Source organism: Bubalus kerabau, chromosome 19 (assembly GCF_029407905.1).
Source record: "Bubalus kerabau isolate K-KA32 ecotype Philippines breed swamp buffalo chromosome 19, PCC_UOA_SB_1v2, whole genome shotgun sequence".
Lineage (NCBI taxonomy): Eukaryota > Metazoa > Chordata > Mammalia > Artiodactyla > Bovidae > Bubalus > Bubalus kerabau.
In genome coordinates, this window is record NC_073642.1 from 65003267 (window position 1) to 65022871 (window position 19605).

General features: G+C 49.3%; 1 protein-coding gene across 6 annotated transcripts in view; it reads right to left on the bottom strand.

Annotated features, from left to right (window-relative positions):
* SETD3 (SET domain containing 3, actin N3(tau)-histidine methyltransferase) overlaps positions 1-19605 on the bottom strand; it is a 78607-nt gene that overhangs the window by 45697 nt on the left and 13305 nt on the right. For 3 of the 6 annotated variants that reach the window (XR_008705688.1, XM_055556700.1, XM_055556702.1), the window contains 6 exons: positions 16427-16533; positions 16206-16315; positions 14702-14794; positions 12410-12558; positions 10029-10101; positions 9468-9724 (listed from right to left, as the gene is read on the bottom strand). Coding sequence is in view for 5 of the 6 variants with exons in the window: in XM_055556700.1 (XP_055412675.1) it covers positions 9468-9724; positions 10029-10101; positions 12410-12558; positions 14702-14794; positions 16206-16315; positions 16427-16440 (696 nt within the window). In the remaining variant the exon portion in view is untranslated. Of the gene's footprint in view, positions 1-9467; positions 9725-10028; positions 10102-12409; positions 12559-14701; positions 14795-16205; positions 16316-16426; positions 16570-19605 lie in introns of all 6 variants that reach the window. The other 3 variants (XM_055556703.1, XM_055556704.1, XM_055556701.1) reach the window with 2 other exon arrangements.

The window sequence follows — 19605 nt, forward strand, 5'->3', positions numbered from 1 at the left end:
GCATGGTAAGGACAACACTCATACATTTAACACAGATTAACACTGCTCAGGGCCAGCTATCAGGAGCAAGCAAGGACACAGGCCACAGCATCTCAGCGAGACGGCCAGGGGCTCTAACACAGATTAACACTGCTCAAGGCCAGCTATCAGGAGCAAGCAAGGACACGGGCCACAGCATCTCAGCAAGATAGCCGGGGGCTCTATCAAGATCACAAAGGCCCTGGAAACCCTCCAGAGAACACACAAGCTTGGAGCTATTCTCCTAGGTTCCAGTGTCTCCACAATTTTTCTAACATTAAAAGCCAAGCTAGTAAGGATAAGGGGGAAAAAAAGGAGAAGAGAGACAGAAGACCACCACTAGTCCCAGCGAGGGGAGAGGCGGCTTTCCTCTGCAGGTGACCCTCTCCCGCCACTGCACACCGAGGAGCTGAGGCAGGAAGGGGCTCCTCCAGGAATGGAAGGAACTCCAGCAGGCACCCTGTGCAGGCCCAAGGAACAGCCCACTTTCTGCGAAATGAGAGCCCCAAAGGGAGACGAATTAAGACTGCTCTGCCCTGAAACTAGACCACTTCTTTGTCCCCAAAGTGAAGACCAGGAAGGGCTGCAGAGGCAGACTGTGTCCCACCGGCCCCGGTTCAGGAGGGCCGCCCCCCACCTACCACTGCTCGTTTGCAAAGGGAGGACCTGCCGCTCCCTGGCAGGGTGACTGTCAGGACCAAAGCCCTAAGGAGGGGCCCAGGGAGGGTCACCCGAGCGGGTGGCTCTGTCCCCACGAAGCATCTTCATTAGTGACCTCAGGTCCCTGCAGCGGGCTCGGGAGCCACTCCCACCCCTGAAATGGCCAGGGCCCTGGGGCACCCAGCACAGAGCCCCACTCCCAGGTCGGGAAGAGGCCCCGCTGCCTCTGGGTGCAGCTTGAGACTGGAGGGCATTATATTCTCCCCATTACATCCTGCGTTTCCACTGAGGCCATGACCACTGAACCTGGGTTCACCTCGACACCCCGAGCCCCTGAAGCGCCTCCTCTCATTCCCGCCATCGCCCCTGCCTCACCTCTGTGGCGCTCCACACCCCTGCTCTCCATCAGAAGTCACGACGCCATCCGGAAATAGGCTGAGAGCCAGAGCGCTGCATACAGAAGGCAGGGGCTTCGAGGAGAAACTCAAGTGGACCCCAGGGCAGGAGCAGGGTGTCCAGGAGGCAGTGCCCACAGCCAGGTTTTCAACTTCGTATTATGTTTGCAACTTTTTTGTAAGCCAAGAAAATCATTTCAAAATAAAAATTTCCAGAAAAGTCTTTGTACTCCCAGGGACATTTGTCCCTGTCCCCCAGGTGTGGTGCCTCACACTGGAGATCTCAATAAACAGCAGATGAATGACTCAACAACCAGGAGGGAACAGTGGGTGAAAACAGAAAGAAAGGGGAGTGAGCCCAAGGGCAGGAGGGGCAGGTGGGCGGGCTTGCCTGGGAGAGAGGACCCTTACACAGGCTTCCAGGAGGAGAGGAAAGGCCGACAGAGGGGGAAGCTGGCTACGGAGATCCCCCAAGTGCCCCTGACCCGCAGCCTCAGGGACGACCTGGAATAAACCCACACGTAACCCGGGGGGGGTGCCCGCCACCGCCTCAGCCACCAGCAGAGGTCAAGTTCCATGAACGCACACGCACGTCCTCCCCTGTGGTGCCGCTCAGGCGCACACATTCACATGTGTGCCGAACAGCACCCGACACTCACGCACATCAGCCGCAGAAGTCAAGACGTTGGATCTTTCAAGTCTGTGGAGGCCCAGGGGCTTGACTCAAGGCCGCTGCTCAGCCCTGAAGGCCTCGGCACAATCAGAGCTCTCCATGCAGACGCGAGCCTCACAGACACGGGGGCAAACCCGCCTCAGGTAACACACAACTGCGCAGTCCGCCTGGCTCCGCCAGGGCGAGGACAGCGGCGAGGGGCAGGGCCGCGCCCGGGGCTCAGCCGCGTTCCCGGGCTGCAGAGACTGCAATGCCGCCGGCCTCGGGCTCTGGGGCAGCCTGTCATCTGCAGGCCTCGGGCTCTGGGGCAGCCTGTCGTCTGCAGGCGGGGAGGCCGGCTGCCTGGGTCCCTCGCCACCGAGGGCCTGCGGGGGGGAAGCTGCCTGTCCGGGATGACGACCACCATCACACAGCCTCCCCCTACCCCGCAGCATGAGGCCGGTAAGGAGGAAGCCCACTGCCACGGACACACACCGTGAAATATTAAAATTCACAGCACTGGGCACACAAGTGAGCTTCCCCTCAACACCCCTCCCTTTGCATCTCTGAGATTCAACCAGTGCAAAGGAGGAAACCCAAGGAAGGTGTACAAATCACTTATGTGATGAGATAAACCAGAAATAGTATTGTTATAGATACACCTCTATGCTGTTAAACCCCAAACACTTGAACTTACTTAGAACAGCATTCTGTTCAAAGTCAATAGCACGGGAAAAGGTGCACGTTCCAAGAGCACTCTCAACCTTGGGACAGGCTGGCGGCCCCCCACCCAGGGCCTGGCCCACCACGCAGGATCTAGTCATTTCTTTTTCACTGACGTGGGTGAGACACATTTGGACTATTATTCATCTACGTTGAGTCAAGATAGGATTTTCTTCCCTTTCTCATGATCACACTGCTTCAAAATTGGGTTTAAACTAAATCCTGCTTTTTATTCCCACTGATTTCTGTCACAAAACTAGTCATATTTCCATGCAAAAGTCACAACTTGGAGCCGAACTTTGGAATGCCCTGGCCTGTTAGGTTCTTTTCATTGGTTGAAGCTCTGCAGCAGTTTGCAAGGCCAAGCTCTGCCTCCACCACTGACCCTCTCCTCTTCCCGGGCCCTCCTTCACAGACAGACAGAACCCCACCACGCAGGCTCTCAATCCCCACGGGCCTTTTCCAGCACTTGGCTGAGCCACAGTTGCTAACTTTAGCTTCCTGAGTTTGGGTGTGGACATTTCTCAACCATGAAGCTGCAGTATAATGTTTCACCAGCAGGTGTTAGATCTTAACACAGGTATGCATGACAAAGTCCCTGAGTCTGAGGCCCTGGTTACATACCAGCACCTTTGAGCCCCTAAAAGACACCCTGTACACTGCACATCTCAAGAAGAATACGATGTAGGTATAATGTAAAAACCCTGAAAAACTGTAAAGCCCAAGCTCTGCTGCACAGGTGAGGATCAACAGAGGCCTGGAAAGGCTTTTGAACCAACTCTGGGAAGTAAGCTAAAGACGGAAAGTAACCTGAACTTGCAAACAGCCGCACTGAAAAACCCTTGACCAGAGAGATACGCTGGGAGGCAAGAACACAGGGAATGATCTTCCTAGGTCTGAGGCAACAACAAGCAGAGAGAGACATTAAAACAAAGATGCAGCACAGCACAGGACTGCAGCAGAGGAGTTCACGGTGACTAGATGTGAGTGCTAGCGCTAGTTTTGTTTTAGAACAAACAAGCTAAAAGCTGAAGCAAGAGGACGACGAACACTTCCCCGGGCTCCTCTCCAGGGAGCTGGGATCGCCACCAGACACACAGACGCGGCGTGCCTGGGTCACACCGCTAGTGCACCGGGAGGCCGCGGCCGGCACACCCTCCCGCCAGAGGTCAGCTCAGAAGACAAAGAATGGGCTTTAGTTCAGATGCAGCGCTTACGATAGGTCCCAGAAAATGACTTTAAATTGCAAGTCATAACAGAAAACTCTTCTGGAATTTCAGTCCCCAAATGGTAGGCCAGGGTTTGTCATTACAGCACACAGGCGTGTTTCTCCAGGAACAGAGTGCTCGAGACCCTGCAAGAGGTTTACAGGGCAGGTCACTACACTGAAAATGTGGACTGCGGGCTGCTGTGATCCTGCCCTTACCCCTGGGGGATAATTCATTGCTGAAGTAATCTGTGTGCGAATAACCGGGAGCCAAAACCCAATATCCAAGCCTAGAAAAGCATACGGTGAGAACACACGAGTAACAGCAGCACCAAGCTACCAGTCCTGTTCGCTCTTAATGATTACTGAAGACTTCTATAAGCAGTGAGAGCATCCTGAAACTAGAAAAACAGCGCGACTCCAAGGATGATTCTTAAAAAGATAACTCTTGCTTACACCTGTTTTTCTTTGTCATGAATTTTTATGCAAAAACCCTCTTCTCCACAGCCCAGACCCTCTGGTTGTTTCAGCAATACAGCTCATTCTGGGCTTCCTGGAGCTTTCACTGCAATGGACACAGAAATTAAATAATTGATTAAGAAATTTTCTGTGAGCCTCAGAAAACAAACTTATGGTTGCCAGAAGCAAGGGACAGTTATGGATTTGGGACAGACGTGTACCCACTGCTACATTTTAAACGGATAACCAACAAGGACCTACTACTGTACAGCACGTGGAGCTCTGCTCAGTGTTACGTGGCGGTCTGGATGGGAGGGGGGTCTGGGGAGAATGGATACACGCACATGTATGGCTGGGTCCCTTTCCATCCACCTGAGACTACCACAACATTGCTAATCGGCTATACCCCAATACAAAATAAAAAGGTTAAAGTTTGGGGAAAGAAAGAAATTTTCTATGAAACCTGATGTAGTTTCAACTTGTGATCATCTCTTCTGCTGCCCATTCTTACTAACTTCAAGTGAGTGTCACATTTGCTTTTCCTAAAAAAGAACCACCCTTAGACTGACCACACCGAGGGGCTCAGGGTGTTCACTGCACGTAAAGCCGAGCTTCTCCTGCTGGGTCCTGGGCCCTGGGGGTGCGCGGTGGCGTGCAGGGTCATGGGAGAACAGTGCTGGTTCCTACAATGCCAATCTACCTTGACAGTAAGTCACCTCACACGATTTTCAAACTTCAGCAAACAAACAACTGCATGACTTTTTAACATTTAAGGGGCTTCCCTGGTAGCTCAGATGGTAAAGAATCTGCCTGCAATGTGGGAGACCCAAGTTCAATTCCTGGGTCAGGAAACCCTGAAAAAGGGAATGACTACCCAGTCCAGTATTTTTGCCTGGAGAATCCCATAAACAGAAGAGCCTGGCAGACACTACTGAGTGACTAACATTTAATATTTAAAAACATGAGATTTAAAAAAACCCAACAATAACAACACAAGTATGAGGTACGGAAGCAACTTCAAGTTTGTAAAGAGTCACTTGAGAGGACTTCCCTGGTGGTCCAGTGGTCAAGAATCTGCCTTGCCAATTCAGGGGACGTGGGTCTGAGCTCTGCTCTGGGAACATTCCTCACACCACAGGGCAACGAAACCCAAGCGCCCCAGCGCCCACGCTTCCCAACAAGAGCAGCCACCACAGTGAGGAGCCTGCACACCGGGACACAGAGAGAGGCCCTTGCTCACTGCAGCTGGAGGAAGTGTACACACAGCAACCAGCACCCAGCGCAGCCATAAATTAACTGATTAATGAAAAAAGAGTCACTTGGCTCTAGGCCTAAGTCCTACAAGAATGCGCTTTATTATCCACGGCCAGTAGGGATTTAGTAGGAAAGTTAAACACTAACATGAGGTACTGTAGGACGAAGGAGGTGCAATTTAAATAATAAAACACAAAACAGAAATGGACGAGCACTTTCATGCCAAGTACTGCCGGATGAAGTGCCTCACACAGGTTAACTCACTGTGCCCACTCAGCCACTGGGAGACAGATGCTGGAATAGCCCATTTTACAGAAAAGGAATCAGAAGCACTGAGACTTGCCCAGAATGAAGCTATGGGGATTGGAGCCCTGGCAGGCCAGCTCCAGAGGCCACCCTCTCCATTACCCAGTGGGGGTGGCTTCAGCCACGATCTCTGTCGTGTTTCACACACCACAGGCACCGTGGCTCTGGACTCTGCTGAGGGCTTTGCCAAACAACCCAACTTGTGCTGGCAACAGTTATGCTGAAAAATGGCTCTACTTCTATCTAACAGATTAGGAGACAAACACAGAGGGGTAGGGTAAAGCCACTAATGCCAAGCCACACTTAATTTAACTAATAAATACATTTATTAGGATTTCTCTGCTCTTCCCCAGTAGCATATTGGATACCTACCAACCTTGTTGGGGGCTGGGGGCGGGGGGGTGCTCATCTTCCACTGTCATAAGGTTGGGGGCTGGGGGGGGGGTGCTCATCTTCCGCTGTCATATCTTTTTCCCTTTTCATACTGTTCAGATGTGAGAGTTGGACCACAAAGAAGGCAGAGCACCAAAGAGTTGATGCTTTCGAACTGTGGTGCTGGAGAAGACTCTTGAGAATCCACTGGACAGCAAAAAGATCAAATCAGTCAATCCTAAAGGAAATCAATCCTGAATATTCACTGGAAGGACTGACGCTGAAGCTCCAATACTTTGGCTACCTGATAAGAGCCGACTCACTGGAAAACACCCTGAAGCTGGGAAAGATCAAAGGCAAAAGGAGAAGGGGGTGACAGAGGATGAGACTGTTGGATGGCATCACCGAGTCAATGGACATGAGTTTGAGCAAACTCTGAGAGACAGAGAAGGACAGGGAAGTCTGGTGTGCTGCAGTCCATGGGGTTGCAAGGAGTCGGATGCGACTGAGCAACTAAGCAAACAAAAGCAGTTTGGATTTCAATTCAGGTCTGTCTGGTACCACAGAGCTTGAGTTTTTTCTGTGCAGCCTCTCTCGCGGGCAGATCATCTCACTGCTGCTTTGACCCTTCCTGAGACCACCCTCAGTGAGGGCAGCCCCGTTTGGGGCACGTGGTCCTTGCCCTCTCTCGGTCCACTGCCCTCTTCCTGACTGAACTCTCACAGCTCATGTGGAGCAGTGATGGCAGTCCACCAAATAGAGTTCACTTTCAAAATGTGATTACAAGGATCTCATCCTGACTCCTTAACAACTCAGACATCTCCAAACCTAGTTACAGACTTATAAATGTTTAAAAAGAAGCGATATTTGTTCAATGACAGCAACAGAAAAGCACTTCAAACGTATTCCCCCAGCTAATGCCGGGGGCGGGGGGTGGGGGGGGGGGCAGTGGCCCAGGAAGACTTTCTGACCTACCAGCAACCCACGCCAGTCAGACCCGAGGTGTCCCATCCCTAGGGATTGTGGAATCTCACTGCATAATCACAAAGCAGGGCTGTCCGCCTCTGCACTACTGACGCGGCCTTGTTCGCGGGCTGCCCTGTACTCACGGCAAGTTCAACAGCAGGCCCCCACCCCCGCACTCCACCCGCCACACCTAACAACCAACACCATCACCACACACTCTCTCAAGGACAAATACCCTTCCACCGCCCAGCTGAGAAGCACTGATGTAGAAGAGAGGAACCTACTATGTGGGCACAAATACCCTTTGCTCTCTCTTCAGTTTGATACTTTTGACACTCAGTAAAAACACGGTTTCATGTCACCCTAAATATTTTTACACTTTATAATTCTGTAATGTTTTTTCTTTTTACCTTTTGACCCTCTTAGTCCTTTTCAAAATCATGACACCCATGACCATTATTTTTCAAATACTCAAGACTAAATTATGCAAAAAAGCCAACATTTGTCTGATAGTTATAATTTTACATTTGATATATCCTGTTTCATGATTATTGGCTAAATTTTTCAATAAAAAGGAATAATAAATAAGGAAATCCCATGGACAGAGGAGCCTGGAAGGCTACAGTCCAGGGGGTCACAAAAGACTCAGACACGACTTGGTGACTAAACAACAATGACAATAAGGAATAATGATAAATAGAGCCATTAATGCTTTAAGATTGTGGGTTTTCTTTTTAAGGATATTTGGATGCACTATAATTTATACAAACTGTTCTTGTTAGTTATGTGAGAATTTTATTATTATTAGAAAAACCTCTGAATTAAAGTTTATTTTTAGAATGTTCTCTACTTCCTGAGATATTCACAATAAATAGAATTTACTACCTAGACTGTGGTATAATTCAGTCACCTCAGCATCACCTAAGGGGGTTTATTACAGAGGGTTGTTAAGAGAGTATTTTAGTGACTCAGTCTTTAAAAATCTCATTGCCTAAGCAAAACTGCACTACTTCATTAAGACTGAAATCAACAGACCGGTGAGTGCAATGAAAACCCAGAGATCATTCTGCCAAGCCAGCTGTCAGGAGACCCGGCATAGTTCCAGAATTCCTGACCTGACCGCGGAGGCGCTACCTTCCCTCTCAGGGCAAGCCGCTGGCACTCGCCATCTAACCACCCCGACGTGAGAAAGACATTCATGGAAAGAGCTAGTTTCCAGGTTGCTGCCTACTGATAGGACATGACACAGAGGCTTAGACCTGCCAGGGTCAGCTTCACGTTTAATCACTAAGACACACGAATAAGAACTAGAACAAAAACACAACCCTTTCAGGTCACGAAGAACCACATCAAACTTCAGACTGCAGGATGGTAGGTGCAAAGTAACCGAATAACCAAAATTTTGATTTGGCTCCATCAGTACTTTTTCAAGTCAAGCACACTTGAAGTAAACAATGTATAGATGCTGTATGATAATTCTTAACAACTTCCTGAAGTTTAAAGTTTAGAAAAGCAGAGACTTCTACTTGAAGGTAGGAGTCATACAGTTTTTTTTATATATCTGAAGCATTTGACCCACTGAAGGATGTAATTTTTGAGTGCAGTATTCCTGTGCAGTAAGCATGCTGAATAGACAAACATTTATTTCCTGTCACAATGAAATGAGATCACCATTTCTTGCAGATGAAACACAGCAGAGACAGACCAGCTATAGGAACAACTATATCAAGCGTAATTCAGGTTATCAAATTGCCCAAAGAAAAGAGAAGGGAGCAGCTCACTTTTCACCGGCCACTCGTTAGGTCCACAAGCCCAGGAGCTGATGTGTGGGCAAATGAGAAACAGGGCGCCTCAGGAAGCAGAGACCCCGCCCCTTCTCAGCTCCACGGGAGCCGTGGCGCTGGCCCCCACCATCTGAGTGCCGATCACCTTGAACGGAGAGTAGATGCTGGGATGCTGGCTGAACCGCTGCAACACAGCAAGGAGCAGCCAGGCGAAAAGCAAACGCTCGACACCCCACAGAGACTTCTGCGTGACACTTCCACTCAGAACCAATTACGATGAACACAATGCAGCGTACACTTGGGAAACATAAAGAAATCAACCGTCAGTACTTTACTACTAACGTATACACGAAGAATCCATAAAGGGGCTTTCATTTTCTTGGAAGATTTAGACTTGGAGCATCTTCTTGTATCAGACTTGAGCGACTTCTAACATTCCAAGGTTATCTTCTGTCTCCAGAACAACGTCACGACTCTCATGAGATGGGAGTAACCACTGCCTGTTTTCACAGTGGGCACCGAGGCAATCATGTATTCCAACCACATCTCAGTGACATGTGGTAAAAACAGAACACGCACTCCATGCCTCTTCCCTTAGAAAGCAAAACGTCTGAGGGCGACACTCGAGCACTCAGGTCTCCTCCTCCCCCGCGCCGTCAGCACCCGCTCACCTGGATGACCTTGTAGAAGTAGGCGTACTGCCGCGCCGTGTTCTTGTACTGGCTGAAGACGTCGTGTATGGCCTGTGTGGACTGCAGGTAGCGAACCTCATCCTCCTCGAAGTAGAGGGGGGTGTCGTACTCGCTGGGGAGGGTCTGAATGTAGGGCTGCCAGAACGAGTTAGGGTCGGCCCGCTCACACAGCAGATGGAAGGCCAGTGTGATGTTTCCCATGGCTTGAAGAATCCGGTCTTGAGAATACAAGGGCCCTGAATTAACCCAGAAGTTAACAGCATTAGTGCCACAAACTGCTTTACAAAGTGTTCATTTCACAAGATACATTAAAGTTACAGGAGCAACCTGAGAGTCTCATAGCATTTAAAGATTAAGTGCCCCACTCTTTTGCTGTTCTCCTACTATGTCAGATTACAAGCGTGGAAAACACTTCATGGGGACTGCGGGAAATATCTCACTAGTTGAGAAAACAACCAAAGATAGTCCTTAGCCCCACAAAATGAAATTTTATATATTTTTATCATTTTTGCTCTTTCAATGAACAGAAATTATTCTCACCCAACACTGAATTTTTAGCAGATTCAACAGTCATTAGTAATTTTCGTGGAACCCATAAAAATAATTCTTCTGCCTAGGAGGAAAAAAATAAGAAGACTAGAATTACCAAAACATGTTACAACTGTCAATCCAAGCACATCCATGGTCAGAAATCCAGTCACAAGGAAACACAACTTACAGCTGCCAACTGGCATTTCATTTCTAATTATCAAACATACTTCTAAATATAAATATTTGTATTATAGTTTAATGAGTATAGGCATGATCTTGAATCCTGTATACAAGGAAATGGAGAAGAAAATGGCAACCCACTCCGCTATTCTTGCCCGGAGAAGCCCATGGACAGAGGAGCCTGGTACAGTCCATGGGGTCACAAAGGGTCAGACACGACTAAGTGACTAAACAACATCATCCAAAGAAAAACTATAGATACTGAGAAGAAAATGAAAAAAGCGGCTTTCAACTTGAATTTGAAGCAAACAGAACAATGTGGGATAGAGCACAGGGTGTTTATTTACTCTTCTTTAGATTTATCTATTTCTGACTGTGCTGGGTCTCTGTTACTGTGTGGGCTTCTGCCTAGAGGCTGTGTGCGGCTTCTCACTGCTGCGGAGTGCGGGCCCTGGGGCGGCAGGCCTCAGGAGTGGCTGCACCTGGGCTCGGGAGCGGGGATTACAGCCTCTGGAGAGCTGGCTCAGTAGTTGCGGCACATGGGCTTAGCTGCTTTGCGGCATATGGGATCTTCCTGGACCAGGGGTTGAACCTGTGTCCCTTACTTTGAAAGGAGGATTCTTAACCACCCAGTTTATTCACTCTTTGCTATACTTACATTAATTCTAAAGACAAAATCCTACCTCCCACAAAAAGCCTAACCTGCCAATGTGAATCACTACGGAGTTTTTGAGGCCAGAGTAACCTCCTTCCTCTACATGCTTGCCCTCCAAGCACAGTTAGCTCAGTTACCAGTGAGAGCACACGCCCATAAGACATGCTGTGGTTACCGACTGTTTCCAACAGCGCTACCTCACTGTCTTGGCAACATGAAGGCTTGGGTTCAGGCAGTCCTGCATGTGTCTATACTGCCCAAAGCATGGACACTGTAGTAGTACCTGAGAGAGGAGATGGTGTCACAGGTACATGCCTATGTCCAAGCTCATCAAAATGTATTCATTAAAGATGTGCAGTTTTGTGTATCAATTATGCTCCAATAAAGCTTAAAAAATAAAACACATGCGCACCGTGAAGACACCGGCACCAAGACACTGCAGGCAGCGTCCATACTCCCAGGGCTGCTCCTCTGAGACATCTGTCTGCTCGGGCCTCTTACCGGCATCTCCCGTTCCCTTTCACACGTGTCTGGTCCCTTACTAGACATTATAAGCATCATGAAGGCAAAGAGCCCGGTGTCTGGGGAAGCATGGTATGATGATAAACAAGGGACTATTCACATACTAGCTATTCAACAGGTATCTAATAAAGCAGCATATGGCTTATCAATGGATCATTGAAAAGTAAACTACAACTTGACCAACAATGTTGCTGGGAGTTTGAGGGGACCCAAATAAATAACATCCATTTCCTCCACCTAAATTCTGAACCAACTGAGACACAAGAATACAACAGATGGTCACACAAAATGTCACCTACGGAATCCCAGAATTAGACCGACTCCCCCACCTAGTTACAGGCAGGACTGGAGCCCCACAGGCCTCCTCCCCACAGTTACAGGAGCCCCTGTAAACTCCCAGGGTGGGGAGGTGGACACACACAGCAACCAGCTCCATGGAGAAAAAGCCCAGTTCCTTTTTCCAGAACCGTCAAGACTGCTATGCCTCCTCTCTAGGAGAGGCAGGAGTGAGTGCCAGAGGGAGGCCTGGAGCCGGTCAGGGAGGCTGCTGCTCCCTTAGCTGCTGGGAGGCTGCTGCCAGGGAGGCCGCTGCTCCCTTAGCTGCAGGGAAGGATTGAGGCTGGAGAAGAGCACTTGTCCCTTCTTTCCCATCGCCTCTGCAGCTGCCATCTCAGTAAGTGGTACCTCCAGGCACTAATTATCCATCCAGAAAACAGGTCTCCACCCTCAACACTGTCGATCCTCCACCCCATCTTGCATCCAATCCATCACAAGGTCACTGCTTAACAGTACAGTTCCAAGGACGACCGGGAAGGGGCTGCCTTGAACCCCGAGTCGAGGCTCCTCCAGACCCACGAGACCAGCTAGGAGACTGCAGGGCAGGGAGGGGGCTGTGGACTGCACCGTCGAGGTGCCCTCAGGCTCAGAACTCAGCCCAAGGCATCTGTCCCCAGGTCCTGGGCCCTCCACACCACACACCACCCAAACACTGAGCTCCCCGCCCACCCAGACCCACAGCTTACCTACAACTCACCTTGATATCTCTTGTTGCTCTCAAACCAAAGCCCTCTTCTTTGAAGTTCACCATTTCAAAACCCTCAACAGAGGCTCCATTTTCAGAGGCCCATTTCATTAGATCAGGAAAGTAATCTTCTCTTTTTCCATCAAAAGTAACAGACAGACCTATACTCATCCAGGTGTCAAGAAACAAGAGCTACTTTTAGGACATGTATCAGTCACGCTGCCACAAAAAATAAAAAATAGACTACTGGAACTAACTACCTGGAAATAGTAATAAGACATCAATCTCAAAAAAAAATAAAAACTGACCACCAGTCACAGTGCATACCTTAACTAGTGACAGGAAAGGCAAGTTAAAACACTAAATGCCCCTGCTGGTTACAGAGCAATAGCTGCGGAGCCCAGGTAACGTGAACACTGGCTGTTAGGTTCTATCAGGTGCTATCAAGGGATGGTATCATGGGAAGCCTTCTGACCATGCAGGTTTCCAGAGCAACCTGCCCTCTCTCATACACACACTCAAAACTCCCACAGACACCAAGATCAGCAATGCACACGTGTGCACGAGGAAACGTGTGGAAGGCGAGCCCTAGACCCCAATTAAGAGCACAAAATTGAGCTCTGTATTCCGCCCAGCATCTACAGTGAGCCGGATCCGTACGTGTCACTGTAACTAAAACACAAAACTTCACAATGGTTTTTTTTTTTTTTTTTTGAAGATGCAATAGTATGATACCATTTAAGTAAACAGTTATAATACCAATTAGTACCATCTATTTGTATGGGGTTATGAATGAAGCAGAAACACAATCACTGGAAAGACAAACCCCCTGGGGCGGGGGGTGGGGGTGGGGGAATGGGTGAAGTGTGTGGCTTCAGCTGTTCCTGAGACACCTCCTTTCTTAAAAACAAATATAAGAACCAATCAAAGCACAGAGGGAGGGGAAGAGATGGGACCAATTAGGTGCAAAGGAAGGAAAAAGAACCTGACCCGACAAGACTCAGGCATGTGTCCAGATGATACAGTGGATGTTTAGCGGTGATCTCCCGGGCCTCGCAGCACGTTTGAAATATCAAAAAAAGTGAAAAGCCATGCATAGGAAAAATCATCATTTTTTTGAGGAATAAGGAGAGAATAGGAACTTTAACCACATGAGATGCTGGGCTTGGCACCCAGCCCAGGGCCTGTGGCCACGTCCCCAGGACACAATTCACGGTTAACTAGATCCCGGGGCTGCGCCAGGTGAGATCTGCTAACTGGAGAAAACTGAGTTTGTGAGGGATACTCGAAGACAGAATGTACTCTTCCCTTACTGAAAACAAATGAGTGCCCTAACTTCAGTGCCAGCGGTAGTAAACGAGCTCTACTCAGAACAGAAACTCAGGACAGACAAGAACTTTTTGGCAATCAACGTGGTGAGCCAGGATGATCACAGTGTACCAATTAGTGCAAACAAACACACTCTAAAAGAGCCAGTCCCCACGGAGGGTCTGAGACCATCCCACCTGAAGCCTGCACGTGTGCAGATGCTACAGGAGAGCACCAACACTTAACAGCTACCAGCGAAAGTGAAAAACCAACCCCCTTCCCACTTCCATGGCCATCAATAAAAAGGGAGCCAAGTTCTTTCATCCTTTTAAATGCAGGCTCCTTACTGTGTTTCCTCCTTCCACTTTCCCTGTGGCCGGCATACAAATCTACTTTTTGTGCTTTATAGCACAAAAACAATAGGTATATTGAACAAGCTTTTCCAAATTGACACTTGGCCCTGTTGCCAGCCTGGCTGAGAATCATTAAGATGCCTACTGAATACACCCTGGAAAAACACAGCTTGAGAAATATAACTAACTCTCTCAATCAAGGTAGATTTGAGTTCATCATAAATCTTATTTAATGAGACACTACTCAATCTGGATATATTTGTGTGTTGACCATACAACATCATGTACTGACCTGAAACCCTGAAGGAAACATAGGATACCAAAACAGATTTAAAAACATATTTCATAAAATAAGGATCAATGAAAGTTGTACCATTTTAGTCCCCAGACACATTCCCCCCACCTGAAGCTTAACGTTTTTATTCCTTCCAAAGCAGTCATAGCGCCTCAGAAATGGGAAAAACCCTGATGGTTTTCTGACGCAGATCCCCTCCAACCTAGCAGCCCTTCCACAGACACCCTCCAGACAGGCATGGGGGCCTGAGGTTTCATGCGGAGACCTTCTTTCTCAAAACCACTCTGCCTTGGCTGGGCCAGGTCTCCACAGATTATTATTAGAATAAGATCACTCAAGGAAATTTACCTTTTTGCTTTTTTCGTATTTTCTCTACTAGAGACCGGATCTGCACATACTCTTCCCATTCTTTTCCAGGGCCAGGGGCAGGGCTACTGCATTCTGTAACATAGAAACCACGGCATGCGAACAGTTTTCCTTCACCTTAACCTGTTAGCCTTCAGAAGAAAGAGGACCTGGGTTTTGTCACCGCTGTTGGTTTATTTTTAAAGGACAAAGACACTGTGGCTGTGATGACCAGAGTGAGAAGTACAAACCAGGTGTGCTTTTTTTAAAGCACGTGAATCCTCTGAGTTCGGCTTCCCTGGAGGCTCAGTGATAGAGAATCTGCCTGCCAATGCAGGAGACAGGGGTTTCATCCCTATGTCGGGAAGATCCCCTAGAGGAGGAAACTGCAACCCATTCCAGTATGCTTGCCTGGAGAATCCCATGGACAGAGGAGCCTGGCGAATTACAGTCCATGGGGTCGCAAAGAGTCAGACATGACTGAGTACGCACACAAACCCTCTGAAACCCCTCAGGCCGAGTGTTACACGGTGCCCACAGGACACAGATGTGGGCACCTAGCCTGCCTCTACCTCCTTCTTGCTCCTCTGATCACACTTCCTCAGAAAACGCTCATAAACAGGAAAATGTTAAAAGCTAAGCTCAAATGCAAAACATTTTCCTGAAAACTCTTGTGGATGGTAAGAAGGAGGTACGTTAAAAGTCAACATTTATTTCGAGTTAAACCCCATAACAATGACTCCCTGAGGGAACCAGATAAATTGGACATAAGGACAATTAGTCAACAAACATTTCGCATCCATGTGTAAGGCTCTATAATAAGCGCTCTGGGGGAGTTACAAAAAGAGACGGCACAGTTACTGCTAAAACAGCAGCGAGGATTCTATCGCTGGGCCAGAACAGGCACTGTGGAGGGCCACAGGCCCCCTGCCTGCCAGGGCCCTTCCCTCTTTAAACAGCTGCCTGTTTCCCACCCCTCATTTCTGCTAGACCTCCAGGCCCCCTCTGTTCCCTAAGGAGAAGACTAGATGTGGTAAACACCGAATAGTCACCAGTTACGTGCTGGTGTGTAACTGTCAGGTTAGCCAGTCTTACCCACTCTTCCATCAGCACCGACTGCGGCCCTGGAACACGGGAGTCTGTCCTTAGGCCATCTACAGTCTATCTGAGGAGACGTGGGAAGGAGCAGGTGGGGGAATGTGTCTGTGGGGGCCCACGCTGATCTGCGGGGGGGACCCCACAAGAGAGGATGGGAGCACTCGGGGAGGGACAGTTACAGCCAGTACCGTACCTGTTAGGTAACAGTTACCTGTTGGTACCGTTTCTCCATTTTTATAGGTGGGGAGACTGCAGGCCGGGGAAGATAGATAATGTGCCAGGTTCCATGGCTAACCAGCTGGGATCTGAAAACAGTCTGTTTTGCCTCCTGCTCCCCAGACCAGGGACCCCTCCCCACGAAGACAGATTCACACGCCCCCAAAAGCTGGGCAGCCGAGTCAGGACTTACTCTGCAAAAGCTCACTGGTCAGGTTCAAGGTTTCCTTCGGGGACACGCTTGCTGCAGCACCAGTGCCTGATTTCTGCGTTTTCACTCGGCTCTTCTTACCCATTTTCTGACTATAGAGAGAAAGAAAAGACAAAGAGAAAAGCCCTACATTTCCAAAGAACAAAATCGGGTAACAAAAAAGGGCACGGCAGTGGCTCAGCCTGGAAACATTAAGATCTTACCTTGCAGGAGCCATATTCCTGAAGTTTCCTTCCAGAAAAAGCAACGTGTAACAAACACTATTGTTTGGAGGCACTCAAATGGGGGGAAAAATGCTGCTTTGTAGTCTCTGGAAGAAAAGTTCACTCCTGTTCACCTACAAAAACTACAGTGGAAGCAAGTTTTACTCTAGAATTGTTTTAATTACACACACGTTACTGTATATTCTACTGTGTTTATTCTGTGACACTATATTCATGTGTCACAAACTCACGTGGCCGCAAAAATCTAGTCTCTCCTCACTTTGCTTTAAAAGAATAATTTCCTGTGAAGAGTATCTATATCATAAGCAACCGATCAGACTCTCTGGACAAACACTGAAGGCACTTTGGAGATCAAGGAAACTTCAGGGAGCTAATCCAATTCCTCAATCTCGTTTCAAGGAAAATCCACAGTGACTTGCCCAGGGTTTCACAGGAGTCGCTGGCAGACCCGAGCCTCAAAAGAGGTCTCCATTACTGCCTCCCCATCTGGCACCGCAACCACCCTGGAGGCCTCAGGGGTCTAACAGATAAATGGCCACAGGAGACAAGGCAGTAGGACAGGTAGGTGCCAGGGGCTGCGGGGCAGAGACGTGATAACATCTGTGAGCAAACAGTTGACGGCAGCGAGTCAGGAGACGTGTCCTGAAGAAAGCAAGGGACTGGGACGTGTGAAGAAAGAATAGGCGACTCAAAGGTTGGGCAAGAATGAGGGGGGCACCTGGGGGCCCGGTTGGGGGGGGGGGTGAACGTGCCCCACCTGGAGGAGCCTGTGGGGAGTGGGGAGAGAGAAGACCCCAGTTGCAGGAGGGGTGCCACTGCTGCCCAAGGACTCTGACCCAAGGGTTCCTCCTAAGTCAGAAGTGCCTGAGGACAACCACCCGGGAAGATAGGGAGTAGCAGGCGAGCAGCGACTGGAGCCCCCTGCACACTACCGGTCCGCCGTGGTGACGTTCCAGGGAACCCCTCACCAGCAAGTTTCGCCTCAAGGGCGAGCCAGAAAGCCCACTCTGACCTACTTGGTTTTTTACAAAGAGCAACAAGTACTGAAGTGGGGAGAGCTGTGAGGGGACAAAGGGTTAAAATGCAGGCTCTCTCACAGTCTAGCTGTTCACTCACTCCAGTATAATGACTCCATGCAAATACAGGCAGTACTCAAACAACAGGAAACGCATTCTCTTCAAGGATTGCCTATGTAGCTTCTCAGTCTCTGATGTAACTTTGTAACTTATGTATCAAATAAGCCTTCTAACACAGGCAGCAGAACACACAGTATCTGGCATCCTGGAACCAAAGGAAACAAGTAACAAAACCTAAAACTTGTGCAGCAAAGAGAGTGAGTTATTTTGAGATCAAAAGCAGGAGAAAAAATATTAAGTGTGGGGCAGGCAGAGAAACAGTTTAAGCACCTTTTCCTAAACTCAAGGACTAAAGAGAAGGAAGCTGCCCTGTTCACTGGCTCTCCCAGCGCGCCTGCCACTCTCCTCTGCAGCAGGCCCTCCACATCTACAGAGGGCATCTTTGCAGAGGACCACTGAACTTGACCTAAAAACAACTAAGACTGGCGCTAAGTCTGCAAAGAAGAGCTTCTATCACACTCCGAAATGTGGCCTGGTGGGAGCACTTGGAGAGGGCTTGTTGGCCTCTCCCTACAGCTCTGCTGTCATGACCTTCTGTGTGTCAGAAGCCAAGCAACTTGGAAACATCACTCCAACAGGAGCTCGAAGACCCTGCCCCATTCTTAGCAGGCCTGGGGCACAGTGAGGCCGAGCCAGCCAGACCCCCCCACCCCCACAGTGGCTGCCTCAGGGCAAGGAACAGAACAGGCTCTTCCACTCTGCCTGCAGCCCTTGTGCCCAACCCTCAAGTCTTCCTCAGGAATCCCCCTCTAACTCCCATCCCGCCCCAGCATCTAGACACCTGCCCTGAGATAAGGATCCTTAATTAAAACAACAGCAGCTACTCTGTGTGCAATCCTTAACCTTTGCCACACACAGCCAAGATGTGTTTGATCTTCCCAGACACTCTCATCAGTAGACATTAACCTTCTCTTCTAGAGGACATTCTCAAATAGATGCAGTCCTCAAAAAGGTGCAGCGAGGACTCTAAAGCCTGGGCTTGGCCACCGCCCGGCGGCTCCTGTGAAACGCAGAGGAAAGCACAGCGCTCTGCAGGGAGCAGGAGGGCGGACCCAACCTGGACAGCTCCTGGACAAGGGGCCACCCCTGAGGTCCTCAGGTGACCTGCCCCTCTGGAATCCACCTCCTGCTCAGACCGCAACACTGTCCTGCGTTCTTCCTGCACACGCCCACCCCTGCCGCTTAAGTCTGCCCCGCTGAGTAACGAGTGCAGAAACACAACACTGGTGGAACTTCAAAACGCATCAGGAAATGAGCACCTGGGAGAGCAGCTGTTCTTGCATTTCATACAAGTAGGATTACGCAACACGCAGGCTTCTTTTGCTCAAGGCAAGGTCTTTCCACAGCTCTAACGTGACACCCAATCTCCTAGGCACAGCCCTCAGGGCCCTTCACCCTGTCACCGTACTCTACCTGCCCCGCTTTCTTCCCATCACCTATTACACAGCACAGCGTCAGGATCTGCTCATGTTCTCCCCCCTTTCTGGAAGAAAGCTACCTTTGGCTCCCCCTGCCTCCTCCAGACAACAATTTTTCACATACCCAGGTCAAAATGTCCCTAGTGGCCTTGAGGAAATTCTGGGTCCTCCATGCAGACTTCACTTCCATGGAAATCAGTAAGACTGGGTCAAGTTCAATGTGATCAGCAGATGCTAAAGGTTGCACTCTTGCCTGAAAAATCCCATGGACGGAGGAGCCTGGTGGGCCGCAGTCCATAGGGTCGCTAAGAGTCAGACACGACTGAGCGACTTCACTTTCACTTCTCACTTTCATGCATTGGAGAAGGAAATGGCAACCCACTCCAGTGTTCTTGCCTGGAGAATCCTAGGGACGGGGGAGCCTGGTGGGCTGCCGACTATGGGGTCGCACAGAGTCAGACACGACTGAAGCGACTTAGCAGCAGGCTTACCTTGAGATTCGTTGTTGTTGAGTTGCTCAGTCATGTCAGACTTCTTTGCAACCCCATAGACTGTATTCCCCAAGCTCCTCTGTCCACACGATTTCCCAGGCAAGAATACTTGA